At 37.1% G+C, this 21,105-nt stretch overlaps 3 protein-coding genes across 2 annotated transcripts; 1 reads left to right on the top strand and 2 right to left on the bottom strand.

The window, feature by feature from the left end:
• Window positions 1–21,105, top strand: part of LOC309476063 (uncharacterized protein) — a 204,092-nt gene that overhangs the window by 144,717 nt on the left and 38,270 nt on the right.
• On the bottom strand, window positions 1,517–10,914 carry LOC309476293 (uncharacterized protein). The gene is made up of 4 exons (XM_082139583.1): window positions 5,734–10,914; window positions 5,580–5,697; window positions 5,000–5,338; window positions 1,517–1,766 (listed from the first exon to the last, which is right to left on the bottom strand). The coding sequence occupies exons 2-4, from the start codon at window positions 5,617–5,619 to the stop codon at window positions 1,642–1,644; spliced, it is 504 nt and encodes a 167-aa protein (XP_081995709.1). The 5' UTR covers window positions 5,620–5,697; window positions 5,734–10,914; the 3' UTR covers window positions 1,517–1,641.
• Window positions 12,883–14,586, bottom strand: LOC309476211 (SLAM family member 5-like). Its single transcript, XM_082139462.1, has 4 exons — window positions 14,476–14,586; window positions 13,759–14,079; window positions 13,365–13,655; window positions 12,883–13,288 (listed from the first exon to the last, which is right to left on the bottom strand). The coding sequence occupies exons 1-4, from the start codon at window positions 14,522–14,524 to the stop codon at window positions 13,164–13,166; spliced, it is 786 nt and encodes a 261-aa protein (XP_081995588.1). The 5' UTR covers window positions 14,525–14,586; the 3' UTR covers window positions 12,883–13,163.

Genomic DNA, 21,105 nt, shown 5'->3' with positions numbered 1-21,105 from the left:
TCAATGTACTGTATTTGCATAATACAATGTGCAAAGTGTATAAAAACTTATACACATTATTTTGCTTCAAAACAACGTTTGTGTTGTGATTCAGGCAGAGCTGGTTTATTTAGTTCATTACAACTCACAATCTGAAATGTCACTTTTGCTCTTTTGAAATGTCACTTTTGCATGTTTGTACTCCAGAATGTGAATAAATGCAACATTTTAAATAAACTATTTCATTGTTATGAATTATCATTATTTAAACAATTTATATTTTCAGTGAAAAGATTGTGCTAGTCTTGTTTTATATCATTAAATATTAAATTTTTTCTGTGTTCATTTTAATTTAAAGTTTTAGTCATTTTGATTTTCGTAATCTTTATATATACTTTTAAATATATGCCTAGTTTTATTAATTTTTATTTATACATGGATACAGTTTTAGTACTTCAACATAAACTAAACTAAATGTTGCCTTGACAACTAACTGATCAAAAATAAGTTTATTATTATTATTATATTTCAGTAAATACCTTCAACACGTCACACTGAACTACACACACACACTTAAAGCGTTTGGTAAGTTAATTTCAATAATTAAACGACACAATTACATGATCACAGTTCTCTGATGTCAGTTGATGGTCACATGACGTGCAAAACATCAAATATTTAATATTTATAAATTATTTTTGTATAGAGCTTTATATATATTCTCTGTGATTATAATGTAAAAAGTTACATAGGACAATTTTACCATAAAATGATTTGATTATTGTAAGAATTATTTTATTTTTATTTTATTTACTTTGTCTTAAATTCTTAGAAATGTTCAAACCCTGAAGCTTTTCATCACATTATTACTGTTTCATATTTGACACAGTGTGTGATTTAAGACTGTAAATATGAGAGACTTTAACAGTCACTTCTGGAACAATCTAGAAACACACTTTAAAAACATATTCACATTGTGTCAACTTCAACTTTTCTGGATGATCTGAGAACTTGTAAAACTTTTATTGCTGAAATTATCTGCAAGTTTCAGGTATCAGAGTTTTATTTTTTTTTCTGTTTATTTATATTTACAATAATACAATATTATCTGATCATTTTATTTTTCTGAATTAATTTTTAAAGTAATTTTACTTCTCGGATCAGCTATTCTAAAAAATCTAAATAATTCATTATATATCAGTGTTGGTCTCTAGTTTGATCTGAGATGTTTGACATATTATTATTTCTCTGTCACTTTAATAGACTCTTTTTGGGTCTATAGATGATGGTCAAACAGCATCAGTGTTTAATGATGAATCTACAGTTCCTGAAACTCACCGCTAGAGGTCATCACACATCACAGATTACACCACAATATTTACTCTGACACTACTCAGATCAGACATCTAAATACCACTTATATGAAATATATAAACCATAATCAAGAGTATATAATGAGAATAATACAATTAAACAAAGTTCAATTTGAAGCAAACAATATTTGAATATCATATAAAAAGTACACTGTATACTTCAATATATTTCTTTCATCAAACAGTGATTTATTTTTCCATAAAAAAAATCACAAGTATATTTTTATAAACTTGATAATTCCATTTGCATCTGATTAAAACTCTGAGATATGTCACAATGTTTATGATATCAGTTTCTTGATCTTCTGGATCTGATGTCATAAAGCACAACAGCGACAGTAGCCACGCCCACCAGAGCAGAGAGGACCAATCGGATCACAGCTTCAGTAGAACCACAGCAATGAACATGGACTTCTGAGGGAGAAAAAAGCAATGACACAATAGGATTGTGATATTCAACAAGCTGGCTTTGTTCGGAAAATAAAAATACAGATTATGTCAATATGTCGAAAATAAAATCCATGACGTTGATGGAAAAAAATTAAATTAAAACAAGCATTATATGACCACAAATGTGGGAAATGAATGCAGTAAAAGTACAGATAGGCTACATCACTTACAATGTAGCCTACTCATGTAAAAGTAGGCTTACACGTAATTTAGTTTGCACGTATTTTGGTTGCACAAAATTTGTTTTGCACTAATGAGTTGTTCCACAAGGTGGCAACACTGGCCTGTTGTTTCACAGTATAAAAATGAAAGTAGAGACAGAACAACAATAAAATACCAGAGACGACAATAACATCAGACGCCCGCATGCTTGTGTGAGGAGGTTATGAGATCCACAACTTTAGCATAAAAGAATACAAAGACATTTTTATCAGTCATAACTTTTGGAGAAAAATAGCGCAGACTCTGGGCAAAGATGAATCTTTCTAGAGCGTACGTGTCGTTCGCGCATGCTATCAAATGGAGTATAGTTTGAAAGGCTATGCGTTTGACTGTACACATACACTGTGTACACACACACACACACACACACACACACACACACAAAAAAACTAAGTTTGGGCTTTAGCCTCAAAGACCGCTCTAAAGGACAATTAGGCCCTGTCCCAAATGGCACCCTAAGCCCTCGCGGTCTTCCTCTGAGTCCACACTTTCATAACGTAACGCCGCTTTGACTGTCGGGTAAGTTTGAAGTCTGTGGAGTTCACTTCAGTGCGACTCTGCAAAAGTGTGCATCAAGGGCGTATATCGGCCGCAAAGGGGGAACTCGCGGGCACCCTTCTGAAAACTAAACGGACAAATGGGACAATCTAGGGCAGGGATAGGCAACTTCGGTCCTGGAGGGCCACTGTCCTGCAGAGTTTAGCTTCAGCCCTGATAAAAACTCACCTGCCTGTATCTATCTAGTAATCCTGAAAACATTGATTGCCTTGTTCAGATGTTTAATTAGGGCTAAACTCTGCAGGACAGTGGCCCTCCAGGACCGGAGTCCCTGATCTAGGGTCTTGTGAGCACATAGTGACCATTGTAAGTCCACAAGACCGCAAGAACACATGTAGTGTACTATTTGTGACAGGGCCTTAAAGAGTGTGGATTTAGCGTGTGTTAAAGGGATACTTCACCGTTTTTTCATATTAAACTATGTTATTCCCTTAACTAAGACGAGTTGATACATACCTCTATTGTCTCAGTGCGTGCACTAAATCCCTCTGTCTTGCGGCGAAACTTTGTTAGCCCAGTTCATTTAATATGGGCCAAGCAGAGAAGATACCAAACACCTCCACGTTTTCCCTATTTAAATACAGTTACTCGCGAAGTGTAACTCGACCTAGGACGGTGACACAAAACAAAACGTTGCGCTTTTCTAAGCTGTAAAATGGATAACTATTTTGTATGGCGGAATACCATAGCAAGTGCTTGTAAGCACTTCGACTTGGCGCAGTAATATCTTCACTCGTGAAAAATCCTCTCACCGGCCCCCGCTCCCTCTAGTGAAGATATTACTGCGCCAAGTCGAAGTGCTTACAAGCACTTGCTATGGTATTCCGCCATACAAAATAGTTATCCATTTTACACGCTTAGAAAAGCGCAACGTTTTGTTTTGTGTCACCGTCCTAGGTCGAGTTACACTTCGCGAGTAACTGTATTTAAATAGGGAAAACGTGGAGGTGTTTGGTAGCTTCTCTGCTTGGCCCATATTAAATGAACTGGGCTAACAAAGTTTCGCCGCAAGACAGAGGGATTTAGTGCACGCACTGAGACGATAGAGGTATGTATCAACTCGTCTTAGTTAAGGGAATAACATAGTTTAATATGAAAAAACGGTGAAGTATCCCTTTAAGTGTACTGCACTTTTCAGACCTGAGACAGTCTTACACACTTATTTCATGTCGCATACATCCGCTGTCAAATGGCTAAAACCTCAAGTGTGTGTATTTGGACAGACCCCATTATCAGTTCAGCAACAAGTAAGTCAGATTGTAAACATGTCTGTTGGCAGAGGGATGTGTGGAGTAGCGTAACAAATGAGTAAACATATAAATCATTCAGTTTAAATGAGCTCATATGAATGTTGTTGGACGTGCTGTCCTTAAAACACTCTTGTGTGTAGGACTAATTTCTGACGCATCTAATCCCAAGCCTCTGTTGCTGAGTCCAAAACGTCATTTTAGAGAGAGAGAGAGAGAGATTAAGCGTGTGTGAATTACCTGAGTCTGTGTGTCTGTCAACAGTGTTTGGCAGCGGCGTCTCTACTGTAAGTTTATCGGCTTCAAAAACAGCACCGTTATTCCCTCGCTAATGAGAAAAGTCATGTAACTTTAAAGTTGTTCAACTATTTTACTGATAAAATCGTCAAAGCAGTGCTGAAAACACATTTCTGCACAGCAAAATCCCCAGTGTTAAATTAACACTCCTCAGTGTACATATGTGTCCACACTACAGGGTGTTAAAATTAACACTGAAGCAGTTTAAGTTAATGAGATAATTAAGTGATTAATTACACTGATTGTCACTGAGAGTATTTTGCTGTGTGTAAGTGTGTATCTGTACAGTGTGTTTGTGTGCGTGCGTTTGAGTGGGAGAAAGAGAGTATGTGCTGTCTGGACATAATAAAACATAATTTTGTCACAAAAAAAAACATTGAAATAATATGTTGTTTTTATCCTATTGTTTACTTTATTTTTTGCTTGTTTGGTGTCGCTGTGGGTTTTGGTTATTTTGCTGTTAAGGGTTGTAAGGACCTTTGAAAGAACTGAAATAATTTGGTGAAGTGATATGGAACGGTAATGCGGTCAAAACCTGCCTGGAACTACTTTAGCTGTTTCCCTGAAAATAACTGAAGCCTCAGAACGTTCGTCAACCAATCAGATTCAAGCATTCAACATCCTGTATAAATCCATGTGATTCTGACCTTTCTATGAGCCTGAGCCTGTCAATCAACATTAGATCGCCTCCCTCAGGCTGAATTATGCAAATACAATAGACATGACATCTACTACCAAAGTGTGTCTGCATGTTTATGTAAAACTAGCGGCCAATCATAAACTAGCGCTACGACACAGAATCTGTCTCACCTTAATATTAATAGAACCACTACTGTCAATAAATGTGAAGAACTTAAAATGATCTGTACTCACCATAGACAGAAACGTTGAATGTTTTTGATGACAGTTCAGATGCGATTATCTTTACTTCATAGAGTCCAGCATGTTCAGTTGTGATGTTTGTGATGGTCAGAGATCCAGTTTGATGATCCAGCTTCAGTCTGTCTCTGAATCTCCCATCAGGAACATCATCATATGTGGAGAAGATTCCAGAATCTCTGTTTATTTTAGCTATCAGAGACTCTTCTGCTCCATATTTCCACAGTATGTCGTCATGTGTGTGTATTTCAGTAACATCAGTGTGTAGAAGCACAGATTCTCCCTCCATGACTGACACTGACTGTGTTTCATTTGTTTCAACAGCAAACACACCTGAAGAACACGAACAAGAACAGATTGAGTCTATGTTAGTTTACAAAGCCTAACGTCAGTTAGGTGAAGTTTAAATGTGAACTGATACAAAAAGTGAAGAGAAATGCAAATTCATTACAGTCATTTCCATTATTCAGATCTCACAATAAGTTTAATTTGATTAATCTGTGAAGAACTGCAAATAAACAATAAATCCTAGCTTGTTACTGATATTAAGCCATAAAAATGTTTCATAACTTACAGATCATATGCCACCAACACAAACAGAACAAAACACGCATTTGAACAGTTTTCTTCAGTTGTTCAGTGAGAAGATCATCCACTGAAAACACTCAAGCTCTTCGTCTGATGTGTGAATCCTCCCACGACACACACACACACACACACACACACACACGCACACACACACACACACACACACACACACACACTTCCACTGAACATGTTATAAATGTAGTTAGGCAACATATAAATATTTTTCTGACTCTTATCATATGGACTTCAGCTTCTGAGAGGAACTGAAACCTGTGGTTTGGTTTCTTCAGAAAAGTTTTTTTAATCTGTTGGACAAACATCTTGTGCAGGAGACTGACTATTTATGTATGTCTTTTGTAGGTGAAGGTCTTCTTCCTGTCCTGCTATTTATGAACATCACAGTCTGACAGCGTAATCAACTACTGAATCATCAAAGCATGTTTGGCAAACAGTTAAATAAAAGTCAGAGGTCAAACTCTGAACAGACATATATCCATGGATGCTTTATCGCAAGATACAAACTGCAAAAATTTTTCCATGTTCTGTTCGTGCATAACCCAAAAACAATGCTGTTTTGTGATGAGCGATTAACTGATTACAAATGTGTCCAAGCGTGGGTTTGACTTATGATGTCATGTTAACTTAAATCTTGAAATAGTCTACTGAGACGGCGGCTGCTTTCCCTCGACTGTGAAGACTAGGTTGCTGATGACACAGCTTAATGCTCATTGGCTTAAACATTGAGTTTGATATGGGGCAAGAGAACCACGGTCAACATCAAGCACACAGTTTTCCTTGGGCCCAAATATAATTATTTCAGTTTTATTTTTCGTTTAAATTTAGAAAATTACTTGAAAGCCAAAGCTTAGGTTCATATAAACAGGCCAACAGGAGTTGTAAATCATTTTTATCGTTATGTTTTAGGAAAATATCATCAGCGTATAGATGAAAGGATATGCCGTATTTATTAAAAATGGAAGCCAGAGGTAGTTTGTACAGGGTAAACAATACTGGCCCGAGGATTGATCCCTGTGGGACTCCACAGTTTAGAGGTACACTAGCTGTCTGGGAAACTTTCAGTTATTCGTTCATTAGGGACCCGATGTCACACAGAGACTCACATCAGCCGAGTTACGTGGATCTCACGAACACAGACTCGTCAGTTCTCATCTTTGAGTTGAACTGCTCCATGCTTGTCCATACAAAAAAGTGGTTTTCTTAGTCACTATGCTTCAACTTGCTAAGTCAGTGATAGACTGATATGACACATGATGTGCCAGATGCTCCTTTCATTGGGCCTTTAGTTTGATCTGTTCTGGACGCAGATTTGCGGACACCAGACTCAACTTAATCTATACTGGTCATGATGATTTCAGAAGAATACAGATTAAATCAAGTATAACATTTGAATTTTAAAGGTATAAATGAATGAAAAAGTTCATAAGGGCACTTTTTGTGCGCATGTCTTTAAACGCAACCACCGACGTTTTTTTCGGCAGCTCAGAGCATCTTTTCAAGTTGAATAAAGTTAAACTTTTCTGAAAAAAAACGCCCTACATCAAACGCCTTTTTGACAGCTGACCAATGACAAAGCGAGTAGCTAGATCTGTTGTTTCCATAAAAACAAGAAAAAATGGTGAAGATCCTAGTAGATGGACTTATTTTACTAGTTTTGGAGCACAATGAGTTAAAACAGCGCCCAGGACTTTTTTGAATATACTGTATGGTTTACTCCATAGGATATAATATAAAACAGCTTAAAAAAAGACGTCAAGTGTGAACACGCCCTCAGAAGCCTGTTCAAAAATTATAATGCACTTGTGAATCGCATTGTGGCCTCCTGTACATGGTTTTACTGCAGCTATATGGGAAATAGCAGTGTTTCATGTACGAGACAAAAAAATTTGACATATTCACACAAGTAACTTGAAATTAATTCCAGTTAGACACTTATTCTAAATTACACAAGACACGTGGTCTAGAATGTGTAGCATCTACAACATTTAACCTAAATTTTATAGGTTAAAAACATTCTGTTGACTATAAGTAATCTTGTACCTACATACACTCACTGTATTTCATTTGTTTCATCACCAAACACACATGAAGAACATAAACAAGAACAGATAAAGGCTTTTCTTTTAGTTTACAAATAGCTAGAAATATGTAATAATAGACTCGATAACGTATCGAGCACAAAGGCTCTTCGTCAGACATCAGATATCTGCAGTGTTGGGAACGTTACTTTAAAAAAGTAATTAGTTATAGTTACTCACTACTTGTTCCAAAAAGTAACTGAGTTAGTAACTGAATTACTCTATAATAAAAGTAGTTACTGTAAAAAAAAATGTAAAAAAAAATTGCTATATGTCAAAGAATTTTGATTTTTTTTAGCAGTTTTCACAAGTCAGTTGAAATGAGTAGAACACACAGGTGTTTGTACATAACTTTCGATATTTATTGCACGTCGACAGACAGCAAGAGGTTTATCCTGCACTTCAAGCATTATCTTTGTAAGAAAAGTAAATAGTTACACCATATAAAGTGCATTTAACTCTTTATATGGAGTTAAATATGCAAATTAAATCAAACTCTCTCAACCAGAGACAACTGGTCAAGTAAACAACCTGTACTTCCAAGTGTTTTGTTCACAACAAAAGTAAACTTTTAAACAACAAAAAAGTGTGTTTAGCTCTGTAGTCTTATTCTTAATGAAATAAATTCCAAATGTCAGACAACTGGTCTGGTAGACATTCTGTACCTCAAGTATTTTCTTCAAAACATGAGATGCTTCATTAAATTAGAGTTGCTTACAACGGATGTCGACAAAGTCTTCGCTCCTGGACATAATGTACACATAACATGCACGTTCTAGGGGTGGAACAGTACACAGAAGTCACGGTTCGGTTCATACCTCGGTTCAGACATCACGGTTCGGTACGAGTTCGGTACAATGGAGGGAAAAGCAAAACAAAAATGCAGAAGGCTTGTGCATGTCTCAGGCTGTTCCACCAAAAGAAAAAGAAATTACTTAAGCCTTGTATTTTTTAAATAAGTTTTATTAATAAAGTAAAGGCATAGAACCAGTTTATTTGTAGTGCACTGACAATAGTTTTATATAATTAGTTTATTAATTAAATTACTAAAAAGACAAAAAGACCTTGAGATATGTTTGGTTATTGTACCTGAATGAATTGAAAATTAATTTGCTACATTTCAGATTAATATATTTGTTTTCCTTTTTATGTTTCCACTGTTCGATCGCGCCCGCGCCTCACTCACACACACACACGCACACAAATGTAAACACTTTGCGACTTTTCGATTGCGCCCGCGCCTCTCTCTCTCTCTCTCTCTCTCTCACACACACACACACACACACACACACACACACACACACACACACACACTTAATTTAACATTTAAACTCAGTGTGTTGTTTAGGCTGGTCTCCAGTGTAGCCGAGCAATTATATTAAAAAGCGTTGTCACTGTCTTAAATAATTTTTTAAATATAATTTTGAATATTATAATGTTTTAATTTAAATAATGTGTTGAAAAATGTCACTAAATTATTTTTTCACTCCTTTGAAATTAGTCTTTTAGGTGTAGGTGTATAGTTGTATGAATACAAATAAATGCAATATCAATATGTGGGTTGTATATGGTGTATATTATGATGTACAATAAACATTGTGTAATCTATGTAGGTTTGTCTGATGAGTGAATGTGTGAATCAGTTATTTACTTATGCAGTTTGTTTGATCTGTAGAAAAAACACTTTCCTGTTGTATATTGTTCTTCCACTTTCCCAGACATGATTTATCATTTTCTGTTCATTTCTTCAGGTGTGTCTGGTGTTGATCCAGTTGAAGTGTCCGTGAAGGAGGGAGATTCAGTCCCTCTATGCACTAGTGTTAAAACTAACCAACAAGAAAATATTAAATGGTATTTTAATAACACTCGCATCGCTCAAATCAATGGAAATCTCAGTTATATCTGTACAGATGTTCAGTGTAATATTAATAATAAAACTGAGAGATTCAGAGGCAGACTGAAGCTGGATCATCAGACTGGATCTCTGACCATCATGAACACCAGAACCGAAGACTCTGGAGAATATACACTAGTGATCATCAAGGACAGCGACACTAGAAAGATCTTCAATGTTACTGTTCATGGTGAGTCATTATGTTTGAAAGCAGGTTATGTTTAAATCATATCATCATGTTTATTATATCAGTGACATTCAGAGCTTTTTCTCTTGATCTGCGTCATTGAACAGAACAGAATCACTTTCAACTGTTTTGTTTTTCCACTGATGATCCATTAGTTTTTAACAGTTATGTTCTCTTCAACATCTACCAATAAGGATTTGATGTTTTGTTTTTAAAGTAGGCTATGTAAATATGTAAAGAACTTGTAATTGTTTGTATGGTAGCCTATAATGATCGTAAGGAAAGAGTTTACATTATTCAAAGAGTGTTTAAATATCCTATTATAATGTGGAAAGTTATATTTTAATGTGATAATGCATTGTACTGTGTATATTATAGCCTACATATACATGTGTAATACGTGGTCAAAAAAATAATTCCAGCAGAGTTGAGAATCCAAGTATATGAATAAGGACATTTCTTTAACCACAATTTAGGCTTAATGTTTAGCTATTTTGAAATCGATACCGTTATAGTCTCTTTGTAAACTACAAAAATTTATAAAAAAAATACGTCAAATTGTGAATTATAAGGTTCTATCTGACATTTTTGTAAAAATTTAGTTATTCACATTTTCTTATTCGGTGACCACTTCTTTACATTATGTGATGTTGTTTTTTAAGTTGTGTACATTTTGGAACTTTTTATTTAGAAAATAAAAAGGTTCTTTCTACACAGTCGAATGGAATGCGAAAACTTTAAAGCTCAATATCTCAAAACCAGTCAGAATGCAGATAGAACCTTATAATTCCAAGGTGGCGAATTTGTGTCATGCGCATGTGTCCTATTATGTGTTCAGTCTATAGGCACGTAGTGTTAGTGACATCGCCACCTACTGGCCTGACATGAATAATCATTTTTAGTCATTTTCGTCGATCCATGTGAACCGGGATCGTTTTGATAATGTTGTCTGTACGTGAAAAACGCAAAGGAAAAACTGTTAACTGGTAAATCATTGTCGTGTAAACATACCCCTAGTTTAAACTGAATCGGACTCATAGAGGCTGCATCCGAATCGCATACTTCACTAACGTAGCCTAGCCTATATAGTAGGCGAAAAACAGGCTATGTGACTAAAGAGGTTTTGTTGTTCGTTATGGATCAGACTGACAATGACAAACTGACTCGCACTACAAACTCTTGTTTCAGCTCCAGGTCCGCTCTCAGTTGCTGTAATATTAGAAATATCAGCAGGTGTCGCTGTTCTTCTCCTGGCTGTAACAGCTGGTGTGCTTTACTATCGCCACAGGAGCTCTACAAGAGGCAAGTATCACATACAGATGTTATAGTGAGAGCAGGGATGTAGTGGAGGCTAAACGCACGTAAACGCCGTTTACGCACCTCCCAAAATTTGGAAATAGCGTTTGCCCACCTCCAAAGTGCGTTTATCCACCTCTAAATTTCACGATATTTGAGCGGACTTTGCTTTTCCAGTGCGTGATCGCCGATCGGCACATGATTCGAGCATTTGGGCCGTTAACTACAGAGCAGAACGCGCAGCGCGCAAACACGGAGCAGAGAGCGCAGCGCGCCGAGTTGAGTAAAGTTGGCAGTAAATTCACAGATTCCCGGGTCAATAACTCGTGAGCTAAATGTTGTTACTACACAAATAACACCTCTTTTTAATCGTAGTATGTAGACAAGCAGCTACAACCTATTTTTTCTCAAAACGAGCTTTCCCTCGCAGTGGACAAAATACATTGATCTCAGGCGGCAGAGAGGCAGATCCGAAGGGACCGTCTGAAAAGTGCAAAACCCGAAAACAGTCAATAACTTCACTGTCACACACTATAGTGTCATCAAAATAAGTTCACACATCACTGCTGTCCTGATGGTTATACTACAACACTTATTTTGTATAAATATCTTTTTGCATAATTTTTATGATTATTATTTATGAAAAGTATTCAATAACTGCACTGTAATTCACTGTATTGTTGCCAAATTCAGTTCGCACATCACTGCTGTCCTGATGGTTATACTACAACACTTATTTTGGAAAAAAATATATTTTTAATTTGATTGTAAATGTATCATGTTGATGATTTTTATTATGAAAAATATTCAATAACTTCACTGTAATTCACTGCATTGTTGCCAAATTCAGTTTACACATCACTGATGTCCTGATGGTTATACTACAACACTTATTTTGGGAAAAATATATTTTAAATTGTATATACAATTGTAAATGTATGATTTTTATGAACAATATTCAATAACTTCACTGTAATTCACTGTATTGTTGCCAAATTCAGTTCACACATCACTGCTGTTCTGATGGTTATACTACAACACTTATTTTGAAAAAAAAAAAGTTTTTAATTGTATGTAAAATTGTAAATGTATCTTTTTGATGATTTTTATTATGAAAAATATTCAATAACTTCACTGTAATTCACTGTATTGTTGCCAAATTCAGTTCACACATCACTGATGTCCTGTAGTTATACTACAACACCTTGGTAGTACCATCCAATGATATAGCGATGTCATCAGGATACACGTACACCGGTAGGCAGTGGCCCACCTTACCGGGTGACCACGTCGTGGTCCACCAGAATTTATAGTTTACCCACCTCTTTTTTTACCACTACACCACTGAGTGAGAGGAAAATGTTTCTTTATTGTGCAAATTAATGTTTAGTGTATGTGTGTTTATCTTATTTAGCAAACGCGTCTGTTGTCCAAGGATAAGGTAATTTACCGTACTAGTAGCCTATGTCTTTGTAGAAACCTTGAGATTCTCAGCTGTTTGATTTCACTGTGCAGACGTACAGTAGTAGTTAGATGTGTGTGTGTGTGTGTGTGTGTGTGTGTGTGTTTTGTGTGTGTGTGTGTGTGTGTGTGTTTTGTGTGTGTGTGTGTGTGTGTGTGTGTGTGTGTGTGTGTGTGTGTGTGTGTGTGTGTGTGTGTGTGTGTGTGTGTGTGTGTGTGTGTGTGTGTGTGTGTGTGTGTGTGTGTGTGTGTGTGTGTGTGTGTGTGTGTGTGTGTGTGTGCTGTGTGTGTGTGTGTGTGTGTGTGTGTAGCATGTTCAGTCTATGATGGTCAAACAGCATCAGTGTTTAATGCTGAATCTACAGTTCCTCAAACTCACCGCTAGAGGTCATCACACATCACAGATTACACCACAATATTTACTCTGACACTACTCAGATCAGACATCTAAATACCACTTATATAAAATATTCTATATAAACCATAAACAAGAGTCTATTATAAAATGAATGTGATTAAACCAAATACGATATAAAGCAAATTGTACATTCAGGAATATCACATAAAACGAGTGCAAAATCCCATGTTTTCGAGAGAACAAAATCTTCACATCCTTACATCATATTTATGATGTGTCTATCTGACTCCTCTTGTAGATCTGATGTCATAAAACAGAAAAGCCACAGTAGCCACGCCCACCAGAGCACAGAGAGCCAATCGGATAACAGCTTCAGTAGGACCACAACAGTGGTCATGGACTTCTAAAAAAATAAATAAAAATTGATAAAATAGGATTTAATATAACAATACAATAATATATCATCAGTGCTGTTGTACCTGCACATGTGTGACAGAGTGTGTTGATGTCCAGATGTGTGGTCTGGTTGCTGATGGGATTGTTCAGCACACAGCTGTAGGGGTTTTTATCCTGATATTCCACCTCCAGAGGTAGAGAGAGACTGATGCTGAGATCACACACACTGATGCTGGACAATACACTGATTCCTTTGTACCAGGAGAGAGTCGCATCACACACATTCAACACTGATGAACACACCAATGAACATGATGATGATGATGAAGAACAGTGTGAAGAGTTACTGCTGATGACAGGAACAGGCAGACGAGCTGGAAAACATGAGAGAATAAACAGAAATGTGGATTATAAAAATTAATAACAACAGATTGTCGTCTGTTTAATCTTTAAGTTACAAATAACCTCTCAACTCACCATAGACGGAAACACTGAATGTTTTTGATAACAGTTTCACTCCCCTTATCACTAGTTGATAATCTCCAGTATGTTCAGTTGTGGTGTTTGTGATGGTCAGAGATCCAGTTTGATCGTCCAGCTTCAGTCTGTCTCTGAATCTCCCATCAGGAACATCATCATATGTGGGGAAGACTCCAGCAGCTCCACTGATTCGAGCTATCAGAACGTTTTCAGCTCCAAATTTCCACAGTATGTCATCGTTTTCACGTATTTTAGTAACATCTGTGTGTAAAGTGACTGAATCTCCCTCCATCACTGACACTGACTCACCGAACACACCTGATGAACGTTTGTCACATTAATCCTCTTGTTGGTTTACAAAGACTAAAATTTTGATTTGTAATGTTTGTATGTGAACTGAAGAATTTCATGACGTTTGTTGTTGTTCATGATTATTGCAAATGTTTTATACAGATTTCCATTTGTACGTCATACCATCTGCTAAATAACTAAATAAATAAATGTTTCTGTAATAATCTTTAAAATTAAGATATTCTGAGAAAAATGCATCAATCTTAAAAAAACTTTAAAAATTAAATTTGAGAAATTGAATTTCACTATAATAGTTTTCATTATATTCCTGTGAGACCATGCGCACTTAAACAAAGATATCAAACACAGACCTGAATCTGTAACATTGCGACATTAAGCCATAAAAATGCTGTTATAACTTACCAATCAGACGCCACCAGCACAAACACAACAAAACAAACGTGTGAAACATTTTCTTTAACGGTTTAGTGAACAGTCTGACCTAAAAACACTATCCGCTGATTTAAACAAACCCAGCAGAACTGTTCATCTGGTGTGAATCCTCCCCAGTTTGAAGACCCTCCTAGTTTACACACACACACACACACACACTCACACACACACACACACACACACACACACACACACACACACTGAAAGTATGTATAGTTATCTACATATGTTCTTCTGAGACTTAACTGTTCTTAATAAAAAATAAATAAATAAAAAAACATTATTTTTATCATTTAATATTGATTATGTTTGAAAGGAATTTTAAAAATGTAAAGTAGGAATGAAATATTGTATAAATCCTCCTAAAATTGCATGGTACATTTTTATTTTATTTTAAATTTGTAATAATTCTCAGTTGTTCTAAATGGCAAAACGTACAAATAAAAGACAAGATTAAACTTCATACCATTTCTCATTGCCAGTCTTGTTGAGGTTAGACACCAGAGGCTCGTCACTCAGTCAAACTGAAACCTACTGAGGTCGGTTTTCTACAGAAATGTGGTTTGATCTGACAAATAGTTTGTATGTGGCCATTGGGTCGATGTGTGTTTTAGTTTGTGGAGAGCTTCTTCCTGTCCTACTTTCATTAACCTCACACTCTGACTTCCTCTCTACACAAAACTGCTTGAAATAATATATTTTAAATAAGGTATCAACAGTTGATAATCTGAACACTCTGAACTGAACAGAAAATGACCATTTACCCTTTAATCTACAGCCATTAAACATTAATGAGAAACTTTGAAAAAAGCACATTGCTGCGAGGAGACAAGAATATCATCCAAAAAAAGGAATTTATGTGGGGGTGGAGTAAAAAAAAAAAAAAAAAAAAGTAATAATAATAAAATGAAGTGGGATCATGGGCGTCGGAATCATTGTATATGGGTGGGACAAGACCCACCCACTTTTTAAGACCAATGATATTGGACCCACTTACTTTTACCGTCTCTAATTCAGCGCATTTGTCATGTTCGCTTTTCAGAGCCGCCGTCAGTCAAATCCAATTATTAGGGAATTCCCTAATTCCATTTCTAATTCCCTAAACTCCATTTCCGCTGAATCGCTACATTATATTTCTCAACGAGCCGCAACTGACGAAAGTAACTGCCCGTTGTACCTTTCCAGTCAAATATTGCGTTGCAAACATCAAAAACAGCTTTAAATTGTCATTGCTGGCAAATTACCATGGTATTAGCGGGATAATCCACGGATAGCTGTGCATTTAATGCACGATGTGGAGGCAAAGAACCGCCCGACGTGAAGTGGAGTTTAGTTTACTTGTTTTAATTAAAAGCACCAGAATACATGAAATGGTATTTACTCCAGTAACATTTTTCTGGGGAAGGACCCACCCACTTTTTTTTTTTCTTCCGACGCCCATGAGTGGGATATCCTGCTTGTATGGTAGGTTGCATAATCTCGATGTGTTTGCCTATCAGTTTGAAGCCAATGGACTATCAGTGTGTGTCCTCAGTATCTTACTCTTACCTTTCCTTTACTGTCGGCCTGTAACTGTCTGATCTGGGGAGCCTCACTCTTTGAGCCTAATTTTGAATAGAAACTATTAGACATTAAATTTAATATTACACAGCATAAATGTCCTACACTATGCTAAGATACAACACATTTAGAATGTTTATTGTAAATTAGCCTACCTTTTAAAAATTATGTATAGGGTAAAACCGCAACAAACACAGCGCCCCCCATGTGGAACTGAAAAGGGGGTTGGGAGGCAAACGTAAGGCATCTTGGGAGGTGGTCCGGCAGCAATTAAGGCCCGTTCACATCTAGAGTGATAACTATAACGATAACTATATTTACGTCCACACCAACGAACGATAACTTATGTTTATTCTAAGCTCGGTTTCAAAGCGTGTACAACATCATTGAACATGTTTTTGCTGTTCTTGCATTCACATGCTTTAACCGGCAGATGTCCTCAGCAAATATGCTTTGAGTGAAGCTACTAGCTAGTGATCTAATAATCTAACAGTAGGCACGTTTCCATTACAGATTTACGCAAAACTCTTGCGCTTTTTTCTAAATGTCGACAAAAAACGTACGTTTTTTGTCGTATGTACGACATACGAGGTGTTTCTGGGTGTTTCTCACTCATTCCTGCTTCAAGGTCTTGATTGTGGCATTTCTTTGAAGTTTAGAATCCATTATTCCTGTAATTATTTTGTCATTTATGAATTTAATAAAGAGCTCTGTCTCGTATTCTGTCCAAACACCCCGCGTCATCTACGTCAGGTGACCTGTAAATGCACCAAAACTGTTTCCATTGCAGTTTTACTAAATATTTATTTTTCGAATTGCTTAAAAAACCACCTCATGCGAGCGTAAAAAACTTGTTTGCGATAAATGGGAGTTTTCGCGAAATCAATTCGCAATTTCAGTTTGCGCAATTTGAAGGGTAATGGAAATGCGGCTAGTGAATTTAGCTGACGTATTAAATGTAGTGGAATAAAAACAACACCTGGTCTTTTTCAACGCAACCTCAAAGGAAGCAAGACAAAAATGAGGTATTGAGGTAATACTTCTCACCATTTATTCAGACGGTATAATTTGTTTTTCATTTCCATTTTCTTGAAAAGGGGCTTGACTGTCAAACAGTGGATTTTTCTTGACCTAGGTGATTAACTTTTCTGCAATATGTCGATTGTCAATATGTACATATGTCGTCTGCCATTTTAAATGCGCGAGCCCTTAAATTAGAATAGATTCTGATTGGCTGTCAGTGTTTTATAGAACTATATCTTTGATCATCCTTGGTGAGAACGGGCCTTTAGCCTTGCCCTCTTCAAGCCTGACGCATCAGGACTGCTTTAGCTGTGGCCCAGGATCCAGCACTATCTTCAGTGAGACCTGGCAGTTAGGCCCTGTTTACACTAGTGCGTAACTTTTGGTACGACTGTCATTTACTCCGGCTTTTTCGACCCTCGAAAACGGAGACTTTTGGGACCACTCAAGACCCTGTTTTAGTTCAAAATCTCTGGGGTTGCATTTCAGTGTAAAAGGACCAAAACTGAGACTTTCGGATACGATGGCATGGCTGCACTCATTCCTGTGTCCTTGACGGCCGTGTAAACAAAAACATGGAGACTGAACTGCAAGCTTTGCTGGCTTTGTTTTTTAGCAGCCATTGTGCAGTTAAATTCAGTATTTTATAATAGTGCGTCTGCCTACATGCATAAGAGGCAAGCTGTGATTAGAGCAATCAGCAACAAAACTCGTTTCAAGCGGCGTAAGCCCTACACACTAAAAAAAAATGGTTCTTCAGCGGTTCTTCAGGGGTTCTTTGCGGTGGTTAAGGTGCTATATAGCACCACTACCATTTAAAGAACCTGTTAAGCCCAGTTTGGTTCTTCAGCGGTTCTTTAGCGGTTCTTTGGGGTGGTTAAGGTGCTATATGGCACCTCTTATGGTTCTACATAGCACCATTTGACAAAGGTATGTGCTATATGGCACTTAAAGTGGTTCCCCTATGATTACAAGCCAATGAACCACTTTTAGTGCTATTTAGCACCATTTTTGTTTAGAGTGTACATGTAACATGGTTTTGGGTTAGACCAGAAAGAACTAGTGCCTGGTGGGACATGTTTGTCAATAAAGTTGTTGTTCCTGAGGAATGGTGACATAACTTTTGGATGTCCAGATCGACTCTGGTCCATCTCAGCGAAATACTACGTCCGTTTTCTGGAAAGAGAGACGACAAGACTGAGAGTGACCGTGAACGTACTCACAAAGGTAGCTTTACCTTGTAATACCTGAGTGATGAGGGAACGCTCTGAAAAACTGTGAATGCATTTGGACTATGTGCTGATATATGTTTACAGTCCTAACATGAAGGATGTTTAAAGGCTCCCTTTTGTTATTTATGCTTGTTTTGTACTTCATAACTATTGTGAAGCACTCCACAAACCTGTAAACGACAATACATACATGCTGCTCTACAGTACGAAAGGGACTTTCAGCCACCCACCCATGTGGGCGAGAGAGCCGACAACAAAACCGAGGGGAAATGGGTTTCTTTACCCATAAGCCATTTGAGCAACCTGAATAAAAAAAATAAAATAAAAAAAACATATCCCATATTGCTATAATGAGTGTTTGACTACTTGCATCTAAATTTATTTGAAGTGAGTTGCATTGAGTTTTATTAATTGCATACTAGTGCACATGCTATAGAAAATAGAATGATTAGAAAGTAATAAACACTATATGTTTTAAAAAAGAACACTCAGAAATATCAAGGTAGTCAAGTCTTTGATGTCTTTGAGTGTGTATGTGAAGTTTTAGCTCAAAATACCTCACAGATATTTTTATATAGCATGTTAAAATTGTCGCTTTTTGAGGGTGAGCAAAAATGCAACGTTTTTGTATCTGTTCCTTTAAATGCAAATGAGCTGCTGCTCCCGGCACAGAGGGCGGAGCTACAACAGCTTGGGTTCTTTTACCTCACACAGACATGCACTGAAAATTTCTAAAACTATTAGCCTTTTATGTTCAAACCGAAGTCAGAAAGATGGAGAGACTCAAGAAGAAGAAGTGACAACATGTAGACAACATTTCTGAATGGTTAGTTGATGAATTTATGGAGCTTATATGTAGTTATCTTCTAGTCATTTATTAGCATATTCTGTCTTGATAATCTATAAATCGTGTTCTGGGGGCGGGTTTATGTAAATTTTAGGGTTCATGATGTCACTAACCCTGGAGGAATGTCATGTAGTCTCTACCAGCCATTTGTTGTAGTCCTTAAAAGGCAATTTCATTAAAAGCAAATATCTCCCTTTGTTTTGAACTTTGAGCATCATAACTTTGCAGATGTTGTTTATGCTCAAACAGCAACATTACACACTAACTAAAGTTAGAAAAGTGAAATTATATTCAACCACCCCTTTAACAAATGTACATTAAGTATCACTACACACACAGATCACACCTGGAGCTATTTTAATGTGCAGATATAAATATGAGTAGCGCAACACAAAGGAAACCAACATTACAAATGTTCTTTTGTACATTAGGCTACAAATGTGTGTAGTCACCATACAGTGAAGGTGAGGTGCTGTGTGCAGGTGGAATTTACTCCCCAAGAGGTCTTCTAGTGGGTGTGTGTGCATATGAATACTGGTTTTGGTGAGGACACGAATAGGTTTGGCATCCAAACCAGGCCTGACATCACGCAGGATTGTGGCCGACGTGAGCTAACTCGGACCCTCGACTCTGCTCTTCCTTCCACTGAGGCTCCTGAGAGGAAGACAATGAGGGAGCATGAGGAGCAGGATTGCTATCTTTAAAGAAAGTTTGTCTCAATGAGCATGGGCTCTGCATGATCGCGGCCCAAGTAAGGTTGGTCGAGTTCACACTGCGCGATTTATAATAGTCCTTTACTATTGTTGCTTGTCAGACTGTACGAACATGATCCTTGCTGTAAGCCAAGAAGCCATTGAAATGAGGGCTACAAAGAAACCTCTAATATTAATTTTGGTCATGGCTTTTCTTGAAAAAAGAAGACAATTTGACGGTTGTCGTAGGAGAGTCACTGCAGGACTGACAGTCAAATCTTCTGACACTGACAGAATTTCGTCTGAGGTAAAAAAAAATGATCGCAAAGTCATTAATCGGCTGTCGGTGAACATGTCAAACTAAAGTTCAAAGACTTCGGATTTTAGCCAGGGATCAGAGGAATATTTTAGGATTTGCTCAATTTGTCTCAGACGGACAAATCATGGCCAAAATCATACAGTTTGAACCCGGCTATAGGCGATGAACTCAAGGTGCTCATCTGAGGTGTGCAAGATTCCTTGTTGAAATATATGAATATGGTTTGTGAACAGCGATATACTGTTAGTGAACATATGATGCTGCCCACACTGAGAGCAAAGTTTGAATGAATATGTAAATATGTGCTGCACGCTTTCCTCTCTAAAACAAGATAACAGCAAGCATTTCTTAAAATAAAGCATATCATCTGATCATAATAGCAAAATGGATATTTTTGCACGAGCTCTGCAATTCGGCACTCTAGTAAAGTCGACACGTTTGTTTAGGCTAGTGCTTTATAAAATAGATTGCTTAAAATCAAGCAAAGTACAAAGCAGCTGTAAAGCAGTAGTGTGTTCATGTTCTCACTCGCAGACGTCTGACCTCCACAGACTGAAGAGGATCAGTTAACCTGAAAAGGAGTGATTGGCGATTTCAAAACACTGCCTGAAGCTTCAAAACCTTCACGAGTCATTTGTTTCGATTCAGTGGTTCTGAGTGTGTATAAAAGGCTTGTTCCACTTAAATTAGCTATTACATCGAAGTACCGCAAGAGTGATTAAAGAGCTGATAGCACACTCTGCTTTTGAATCTATTGCCTTGTCCAAAAACCCACACTTGTGGTCTTGGTCACTTGAGAGCACATGCACGTGACAGGAACTAAGTGCGAAAGACTGTCCCATGTCTTAAAAATACCAAAGTGCAGTGCCCTGAATTCACACTAAACCCACACTATCCCAAATACCGCTTCGGATCGGTCTAAGCGTA

Source organism: Leuciscus leuciscus (genome assembly GCF_965113295.1).
Source record: "Leuciscus leuciscus genome assembly, chromosome: 15".
Lineage (NCBI taxonomy): Eukaryota > Metazoa > Chordata > Actinopteri > Cypriniformes > Leuciscidae > Leuciscus > Leuciscus leuciscus.
This window is presented reverse-complemented; position numbering and strand designations above follow the sequence as displayed.

Coding starts and splice junctions, on each gene's coding strand:
- LOC309476293 (XM_082139583.1), bottom strand. CDS start 5,619: ATGCGTGTTTTGTTCTGTTTGTGTTGGTGGCATATGATCT. Junction 5,339..5,579: donor GTGTTGGTGGCATATGATCT/GTAAGTTATGAA, acceptor CGTGTTCTTCAG/GTGTGTTTGCTGTTGAAACA. Junction 1,767..4,999: donor ATTCAACGTTTCTGTCTATG/GTGAGTACAGAT, acceptor TTTCTCCCTCAG/AAGTCCATGTTCATTGCTGT.
- LOC309476211 (XM_082139462.1), bottom strand. CDS start 14,524: ATGTTTCACACGTTTGTTTTGTTGTGTTTGTGCTGGTGGCGTCTGATT. Junction 14,080..14,475: donor GTGCTGGTGGCGTCTGATTG/GTAAGTTATAAC, acceptor AACGTTCATCAG/GTGTGTTCGGTGAGTCAGTG. Junction 13,656..13,758: donor ATTCAGTGTTTCCGTCTATG/GTGAGTTGAGAG, acceptor CATGTTTTCCAG/CTCGTCTGCCTGTTCCTGTC.